Genomic DNA, 9717 nt, shown 5'->3' with positions numbered 1-9717 from the left:
AACCCTCTCCAGGATGAATCTGTTTGTTTTCTTAGCCATCAATGGTACACTTAATACTCTTCTCCAGCACCACAGCTCAAAGGCATCAATTCTCCATCTATCTTCCCTAGTCATTGTCCAACTCTCTGATGCCTAACAAGTGATTGCAAAGACCATGGCCTGTATCAGGCGCGCCTTAGTCTCCAGAGACACCGTTGCTCTTGAGTACTTTAGAGAGGTCCCTAACAGCAGACTTACAGCCTTTAAAAACCCACTGTGGGGGGCATCAGCTATGAGTTGGTTCCACCTTGAAGATACATAACAATGTTGCATTGGGCAACTTGCTGTCTAAGACTTTTTTTAAAATGCTAAATGAATCAGAATGATGGCATGAAACAATGTGAATGAAGGATAGTATAAAACACAATGTACATAAACTGTAAGCAAACAAATATAAAAGACTTTTTTAAAAAAAATTAATTTCACACAATGGAATACTATGCAGCACTCAAGAGCAATGATTTAAAAAAATGCTAAAGAGCAAAAACATCAGCTTATTGTATAAGATGTACCTGCTCAAGTCATAGTATTTTCCTATTCATGTGAAAGCTGCTTACTGACTAAGGGAGACTTAAGAAGAATTCAGAAGAAAGAGAATTGATGCCTTTAAATTGTGGTATTGGTAATACAATTGTGTTTCCCATGTATTGTCAAAAGAACGAACAAGTCAGTCTTGAAAGAAGTGAAGGCAAAGCAAAGATGGTGAGACTCTGTGTCATATACTCAGGCCATGTTATCAGGAGGGGCCAAATCCTGACAAGAACACCATGCTTGGAAAACCAAAGAGTCAGAGAAAGAGAGAAAAGCCTTCAATGAGATGGACTGACATAATGACTGCAGATGGTAAAGATGGGACAGGATCAGGCTTAATTTCATTCTTTGGGTCACTGTGAATCTGAGCTGGCCTAAAAATTACAGCGACATTTGCATACAATTAAGTTTATATTCTCTGAATCTCTGATTATATCTATATTCTAATACCAATTTTGCTTCTATATATTTGCCTCCTTTTAAAACAACGAATTAGCTAGTGTTTTGTCTATTCTGCAGTTTGTTTCTTTCAGAAGCCAGTTTCTGCATTTCCTTATCCACTATTCTACTATTTATTCTATTTCTGATTATTAGATTTTGTTTTTATTATTCATTTGTTCCTTCTATATTCATAACAGTGGCCTAGTGTTAAGGAGTTGTGCTTCCAATCCAATGGCATGCGCTTTGAATTTCCCAGCTGCTCTGAGGAAAGATGGGCAGTCTCCTCCCACGTGATTTACTCTCTCTGACTTGACAGTGCACAACAATAACAACATTTTTCATAGGACTTCTATCCTGTTTTCCAAATTCTTGAGTTGAATGTTCTTTTCATACCTTCGTGTTTGTTTGTTGTTGTTGTTATGTGCTGTCAAGTCACCTGCAACTCATAGCAACCCTATGTACAACAGCCCTAAACCCTGCTCTATCCCTTGCCAGTCGTATTGTCTCCAACACGCCTATCTCCATTACCCCAATGACCGTGTCAATCTATCTCATTTGGGGTCTTCCTCTCCTGCACTGTCCCTCCACCCTCCCAAGCATGATGTCCCTCTCCAAGGACAGGTCCCTCCTTGCAGCATGCCCAAAGTATGTCAGACAGAGCTTCAGAATCCTTGCCTCCAAGGAGCAGACTGGCTTCACCCTCTGCAGGATGAACTTGTTTGTTCTCCTAGCAGTCCATGTTGTGTATATTCAATACTCTTCTCCAACACCACAGCTCAAAGGCATCAATTCTCCTTCAATCATCCCTAGTCATTTTCCAACTCTCTGATGCATAGCAAGTAATTGCAAAGACCATGGCCTGGATCAGATACACCTTAGTCTCCAGACCGACATCGTTGCTCTTCTGTACTCTGAAAAGGTCTCTGACAGCAGACTTTCCCAATGCAATTCGTCTTTTTATTTCCTGGCTGCTGGTACCAAGAGTGTTGATTGTAGAGTCAAGCAAACTGAAGCTGTCAACAGTCTCAATCTCTTCACCATCTATCAATCGGCCCAGTGGTGAGAATCTTTGTTTTCTTGATGTTGAGCTTCAATCCATCTTGAAGGCTGCAGTCCTTGACCTTCTACAGCAAACGCTTCAGGTCCTCCTCAGTTTCACCAAGCAAGGTTGTGTCATCTGCATAATGCAGATTGTTAATGAGTCTACCTCCACTCCTGATGCCACACTTCTCCTCATAGTGCCCACCGTCCTGGATAATCTGCATATAGATTGAAAAGATATGGAGATGATAGGACACATCCTTGACGCACACCCTTCCCGATTTTGAACCATGCAGTGTTTCCTTGCTCTGTTCTGAGGACTGCTTCCTGGTCCAAGTATAGGTTTTGCATAACCACAATCAAGTGTAAATAATTAAAGCTATAATGATCTTGAGTACTGTTTTAATAATAATCCATAGACCCTAATGTGGTGTTTCCATTTTATTTTGTTTATCTCAAAATCTGGCTACAGATAGAGCATTCTGGATGTTACCTGAAACTGGATAAATACAAAGCACAGGAGGTTTTAATCTAAATTAAGACTTGTCTTATCTAAGTAAGGGGAACTCTGGTGGCATAGTCCACAGGAAGTTGTACCGCTAACACAAAGGCCTTATCTGTCTAGTGGTTCAAATCTACCAGTAGCTCAGCAGGAGAAAGATAGGCAATGTCCTCCCATGTGATTTATAGTGGGAGTGGGGGAACCTACTGGAGGGCCAACTACAATTAGTTCAGACTTGACAACAGTGTGCTTTCCTTGTCTATCACATAGAATGTACAGGATTAGTAAGAAATCATAGAACTGAGAGCACTATTTAAAGAGGATATGTGTAAAACATTTCCAGAATTGAAAGATAAACATTTACAGACTCAGAAAGCCAAATAACACTTAACAGGACTAAAAAAAATTGCTTATATATTTATGGATGGACAGAAAAAGATATCTGTCCACTTAATTGTCACATAGGTAGTTGGAAAGAAGATCAAACATCACAGACGATGTCACAAGGAGAGTGACTGTATTTGGAACTTTAGGGAAGAGTGCTGTACTCTGAAGACTGTGAGTCCTCACTCAGCTTCTTCAGATCTCTTGATGGTAAGTCAATTTTCACATACGTGGCTTCCCATCTATTTAAGCCCTATTAAAGAGATTAATGTATCAGTAATAAATGCTTTAAGTAGTGAAATTCCCAACATATACTGGCGCAAGTTGTTGTTGTTGTTAGGTGCTGTCAAATCAAGTATGATCCATAGCAACCTTATGAACAACAGATCTGAGTCCTGTCCTATCCTGTGCTATCCTCACACTTCCTGACATTGCTGCAGTCTCTGTGTCCGTCAATCTCAATGAAGGTCTCCTCTCTTTCACTGACCCTCCACTTTTCCAAGCTTCATGTCCCTCTCCAAGGAAAAGCCTCTCCTAGCAACTTGCCCAAAGTACGCATTCATGATCTTTTCCTCCAAGGAGCACTCCAGCTGCACTTTCTCCAATACATACCTGTTTGATCCTTTGGTAGTCCATGGGATATTCAGTGCTCTTCTCCAACACCACAACTCAAAGGTATCAATTCTCTTTCTGTCATCCTTAGTCATTGTCCAGCTCTCAGGTGCAATTACTGAAGTTGGGGTTCTTTTTCTCATACCAAGCAGTCCAGAGATGAGCAGAAAGTGAGTTTTGGATTGGAGACTTGAAATTGTCAAAACCAGAATATACACCATTTTCTTGAACTTTTCCTCACATAGTGAGTCCTAGTGGTCCAGTGGTTAGGTGCTAAGAACAGACCAAAATGTTAGTTCAAACCTACCAGGTTTGAAACCCATTAGGAGAAAGATGTGGCAATCTGTTTCCACAAAAATTGGAGCTTTGGAAACTATGTCACAGTTTCACCATAAGTCAAAATCAACTTGACGGAAATCGGTTTTTCCTTCATGTATATTGCCTCATGATCATAAGAGGCCACCAGAGCTTCAGGGAGTACACTTTAAAAAACAATGTACCCTAGTGGCTAGAAGCTGTGCTGCAATTCTGAAGGGACACGGTTTGAATCCACCAGATGCTCCACTGGAGAAGGAGGGACAATCTCCTCCTGTGCCAGTTGGATCCGATTTAGTGGTATGTAACAACAACACACACACACAGAACCCCCCAAAAAAACCACCACAACAAAAACAATGTACAAGGCAGCTTGGAGAGAAATTAGTTATCATATTCTTTTCTATCATTTCATTTCTTAAACTGGATAAATTATGTTTACTGCATTGAAGCTGATGAGGGAGAGAATAGTTTAAAAGTAATATATTTTAGGGTATTATGATTATCATGAAGAGTCTGGAATGAGGGTTGCAGAGTGGCGTATACTCGGGGTGGAGTTGGGGGGTGTGCGGGGGGGATTGTGTACCAATGAAGGCAGGAAAACTTCCCAGAAGTTATGAATCATATTTCTGTTTCATTGTCTAGACCTTTGTCATATAGCCATGCCTAGCAACAAGGGTGCCTTGGAAAGGGAGGATTCTGTTTTTCCTGTTTGTCTGCCTAAGGCAAATGGAATGAGAATCACTGTTGGGCTAGGCAATGGAATTATCTACTAAAATTCACCATTAATTCGTGTAAAAATGTTCATTGAGCACCTGCTAGGTACTGCTTGGTGAGCAAAGGATCAAAATCTCTTCTATTGTGAAGTTTATGTTCTTTTCTGGAAAAATGAATACAGTAAAAGCAAGTCAAATTTATACCTGTTTTACTAGAAGGGGGAAATCTTCATCAAGGCGGTGAGATTGAAATACTTGAAGCAAGAAAGGAAATGAGTCATGTGACTATCAGAGGGAAAGACTCCTTAAGGAGGGAAGGGTAAGTGAAAGTCCGCAAGGCAGTACTGTGCCTGGCTTATTCAAGGGGTAGTAAGATTCGCTAAGAGTAGTACTTAGGAACCTTGCCAACCATGATAAAGTCTTTGTTCTCTGAACGAGATGCGGTGCTACTGCTCAGTTTGAATTGAACAGAGATGATTGGGGTGGGGAGCAGTTAGCAGTGAGAAGCACAACTGATAGCAATCCTGTGAACAACAGATGTGATCCTGACCATCGTCACTATCTCTGTAGTCATGGGTCAACCAGTCCATCTGGTTCAGGGTCTCTTTCTCTGAACCCCTACCTTTCCCAATATGATGTCTTCTTCCAAGGACTGGTCTCTTCATAACAATATGCCTAATTAATGTGAAATGAAGTTTCACCATCCTCGACTCCAAGGACTACCCTGGTTGTACTTTCTCCAAAATGTATTTGTTTTCTTGGCAGTTCATGGAATTTTGAGTCCTCTTCTCCAACACCACAAAACAAAAGCATCAGTTCTTCTTCTGTCATCCTTTGTCATTGTAATTGCAAAACCATGGCCTGAAACAGGAATACCTTAGTCTTGAAACTGGAATTATTGGTCTTCAGTAATTTGGAGAGGTCCCTAACTAATATTGTACTTGCCCAAAGCAATATGTCTCCTCATCTCCTGACTGCTGGTACCTAGAGTGTTGATTGTGGATCCAAGTATCATGAAGTCATTGAAAATTTCAATGTATTCTTCATCTATCATGATGTCTCTGAGTCCAATGGTGAAAAGTTTTTCTTTCTTGATGTTGAAATCTAATAATCCATAGTCTTTGACCTTCTGCAGCAAGCACTTAAGTCCTCATTTTCAGCAAGGAAGGTTGTGTCATCTGCCTAATGCAGGTTGTTAATGAGTGTTCCTCCCATCCTGATGCCACATTCTTCTTCATAGAGTCCAGCTTCTCTAATGATTTGCTTAGCATACATATTGACTCGGTATGAAGAAAGGGCACTGCTCTGATTAATGCACTCCTTTCTTGATTTTAAACCATGTAGTGTTCCTTGCTCTGTTTGCACAACAGTCTAGAATAATGCATAGACAGAGAATGGCCAAAAATTCAAGTTGGGTTTAGAAGAGGCTGTGAGAACAGCAAGCAACAAATGCTGGCGAGGTTGTGGAGAAACTGGAACCCTTATGCACTGTTGGTGGGAGTGTAAAATGGTGCAACCACTGTGGAAAGCGGTGTGCTGCTTTCTCAAAAAGATGCAAATAGAGATACTGTTTGACCCAGCAATTCCACTACTGGGAATATACCCCAAAAAGATCATAACAACTGCCACCCAAGCAGATATATGCACACCCATGTTTATCGCGACTTTGTTCACAATAGCAAGGAGTTGGAAACAACCTAAGTGCCCATCAACAAACGAATGGATAGAGAAGCTGTGGTATATTCACACAATGGAATACTACGCTGCATTGAAAAAACAAGGAACTCATGCAATATTATTCAAAATGGGTGACCATGAAGGACATTATGCTGAGTGAAGTATCTCAGTTACAAAAGGACAAATACTGCATGGTGCCACTGTTGTAGAATGAGGCTGGCATCAGGGTGCAGGTAAGACTGAGAAAAACTGGATAAATTATGTTTACTGCATTGAAGCTGATGAGGGAGAGAATAGTTTAAAAGTAATATATTTTAGGGTATTATAATTATCATGAAGAGTCTGGAATGAGGGTTGCAGAGTGGAGTATACTCAGGGTGGAGTTGGAGGGTGTACCAATGAAGGAGTTTTTCTTTTGCTTTTCAAGGAGAAGAGCGAACTGGGGGTGTGGGGGGTGGGAGGGGAGAAAAGTGCAAAAATGAATGAATGGAAATCCAAAATCTCTGTAGATGTTCATTGAAATTAATTTCTTTAAAAAGGGGGGGAAAAGACATTAGTAATCAAAGCAAACAATAAAGTTAATCTGACTAAAAAAAAAAAAGACAGGGTTTAGATATGCTGTTCCTATGAGCGCTATGAGTCATACTCGATTTGATGGCTCCTAACAACTACGACAGAGAAGATGGGAACTCAAAGTCCTGGGTTATCCGTGCCATTTATGTTTAAACTTTTTAGCCAGGAAATAGAATCAAGAATATTTTTTAAAGGGAAAAAGAAAAAAAAGAAGAGGCTGTGACATCAGGGATGTCATTGTTGATGTCCGATGAATCCTGGCTAAAAACAGAGAATACCAGAAGAATGTCTACTTGTGCTCTATTGACTATGCAAAGGCATTGGACTGTGCGGATCATAGTAAACTATGGCTAATATTGAGAAATGGGAATCCCAGAACATTCAATTATGCTCATGTGAAAGCTAGACCTACACCAAGAGAACACATTTGTAGATAAAGGAGAGAGAATTTTTTCTGATGAGTAAAATGTGGGCATGAAAGAGGAAAGGCAAAGATAAAAGTCTAGGACTGGTCTAAATATTGAAAGATTTCCCACTATCTAAGTTGAGGAGGACTGAAGGTAAAGTAAGTTAAGGAGGGAATGGCAGCTGTCTGACCTGACAGAGAATAGGAAGCCTGATTTTCCTTCTGCTTTATTAATTTGTTTTTTGGAGAGGGATGATACATTTTACTTTGAAAACTGACCATAATCAGGACCCAGCAGTGTCATTCTTTCTGTCAGTTATCACTGTGTTCATTCAGGTGAAATGCTTTTTTTTTTATCATTAAGAACTAAACCACCATTTCCTAACGTTTCAGAAAGATCTCCCCTGAAGAGTGGCAAACCAAAGACAAAGAAAACCCTTTTGGGCCAGCTGAGCAGACCTCAGGACAGTCTATGGAGCTCCCAAAAGTACTGAGTTGCCGATTCTGTCTATATTGTCTGGGTTGCCTCTTTTTAGAGGCTATAATTTCTTCTTCATGTTTATGTGATTTTGAAACACAAGACAAAACAGAATCTAAACCACGCACAAGAGGTGTGTTTGCTCTTCCATAGTTAGTCCCACACAGCTTCTTTCCTTTATTCCCTTTTCCCAAATAAAAGACTCCATCCAGCCCAAACCTGATGAGTAGCTTGACCCCAAAGCTCCTCCTCCCAACTCCCAGTTCTATTCCTGGTGCTGTCACCTTTTTCCTCCCAGGGAAAGTACTACCCTCAGTCTTCTGCAAAAACTCTGAAGACATAATGGGGACTTGCCTATTATCAATTCATATTCTTTCACAAAGAACCTTCACTGGAATCTCAAAACAGCCCTTAAGATATTTAGGACCATGTGACTGATATCAGGGTTGGGGTAAGACTGAGAAAAACTGGACAAATTGTGTACACTGCATTGAAACAGATGAGGGAAAGAATAATTTAAAAGTGATGTATGATAGGGTAGTATGGTTATCACAAAGGTCCACAATTAAGATTGCATAGTGGAGTGTACTTGGGGCAGTGGGAGGGGTGCAGGGGGATTGTATATCAAAGAAAGAATTTTTCTTTTACTTTTCAAAGAGAGGCGCGAAATGGGGGGGCAGGGGGTAGGGCTGGGCAGGGAGAAAAGTGCAACAATGAATGAATGGAAATCCAAAATCTCTGTAAGTGTTCATTAAAATTATTAAATTTTTAAAAAATGGGGGGGAAGATATTTAGGACCGAGACTCTCTGCTCTTTGACTCCAGAGGGGCAAAAGTGATGGCCATCTGAGGTTACTCCTTAAACACCTTTGAGACAGCACAGTGAAGCAGCCAAGACCCCAGAGATATCTGTTACTCACCTCTCCTCCATGAACATCTATGGGGGTTTTTCCTGCAGAAAACAAGTCCTGGCTAGGCAACTTAAAGGATTATTTCTGGGATCTTGTCAAGAACACCATCCCTCCAGCAGCCATTTTTGCTTTTCTCATCACCGCAGCGCTAATGGGTACCCTCTGCTGCCTCACGTAAGTGACAATGGGATTTGGAGAGAGAGAGGGCCAGTAACAATCAAGTTTCCCACTGGCCCACACACCTGAAGTAAAGCAGGCCAAGGGTTAAGGAAAAGGGTTCTAGGGGCAAAACTGAAAAGCCATGCTACTCCCTCTTTAAAATCTTTTCTTTTTATTTCATTTTCCTTGACCCTTACCAATAACTGGCAGATACCATTTAATAACATGTGTCTCCAACTCATTATGTTATTACCTTCATTAGCTCCTCATTTCCTACCCTTTGACTCAGCAACTATGTTAAGAAAACATACCAAGTTATTTTTCTTCATAAATAATACCAATCCAATATAAATCATGTGATAAAAACAATAACAAAAAATTAAAAAAATAAAAAAACAATAACATAGCTTTTGTTCAAAGACATTTCAGAGGAAAATTAGTCAAAAATAGCTAGAAAAGCCCAGATTTAATTATTTGTCAGTTTTTACCAAGAGATAATTAGTTGTCTGACCCAAAAGATAGAGAAATAAGACAAATAATTACAAACTGGCAAAATAGAGACATAGAGTCCTAGTGAGAAAACATACGAAATATGCTTATGTGTCCTATTTTATCTGTGATCAATGAAGGTATTAAATTAGGTGAGAGACTAAATAGTTGGCCAGTTTTCAAGAAGAAATGAAATATAAAGAAGTGTGGGGGTCCTACTGGCTTCAAAAATCCAAACCACTCCTAAACATCCCATATATGTAGTGGTATTTTTAAAAGATTTTGCCTGGTAAAGGGCTTTTCACACTTCACAGTCTAATAAGTGGCAAGTTCAGTTTAATGGTGTGGTATGTCCATCTGTAGTTTCAATAGTTTAAAAATGAATCAGAATTAAGAACTGTGTCTAGGATACTGCCTTGCTTATGGATGTTGGCACACAAAAGT

At 40.1% G+C, this 9717-nt stretch overlaps 1 protein-coding gene across 1 annotated transcript; it reads left to right on the top strand.

Annotated features, from left to right (window-relative positions):
• Positions 1-4665: 4665 nt before the first annotated feature.
• Positions 4666-8803, top strand: SMIM9 (small integral membrane protein 9). Its single transcript, XM_006900000.1, has 3 exons — positions 4666-4687; positions 7774-7848; positions 8673-8803. The coding sequence occupies exons 1-3, from the start codon at positions 4666-4668 to the stop codon at positions 8801-8803; spliced, it is 228 nt and encodes a 75-aa protein (XP_006900062.1).
• Positions 8804-9717: the final 914 nt, after the last annotated feature.

Source organism: Elephantulus edwardii, unplaced genomic scaffold, assembly GCF_000299155.1.
Source record: "Elephantulus edwardii isolate Elephantulus edwardi_28Jun2011 unplaced genomic scaffold, EleEdw1.0 scaffold00269, whole genome shotgun sequence".
NCBI lineage: Eukaryota > Metazoa > Chordata > Mammalia > Macroscelidea > Macroscelididae > Elephantulus > Elephantulus edwardii.
Note: the sequence above shows the minus strand (reverse complement) of the source record. Positions and strands in the feature narration are given on the sequence as shown.

What these genes read in the sequence shown, in the direction of transcription:
- SMIM9 (XM_006900000.1), top strand. Translation starts at nt 4,666, where the DNA reads ATGTTCATTGAGCACCTGCTAG. An exon ending in GTTCATTGAGCACCTGCTAG is followed by an intron (nt 4,688 to 7,773) that starts GTACTGCTTGGT and finishes GCCTCTTTTTAG; the next exon opens with AGGCTATAATTTCTTCTTCA. An exon ending in ATCTAAACCACGCACAAGAG is followed by an intron (nt 7,849 to 8,672) that starts GTGTGTTTGCTC and finishes TTTTTCCTGCAG; the next exon opens with AAAACAAGTCCTGGCTAGGC.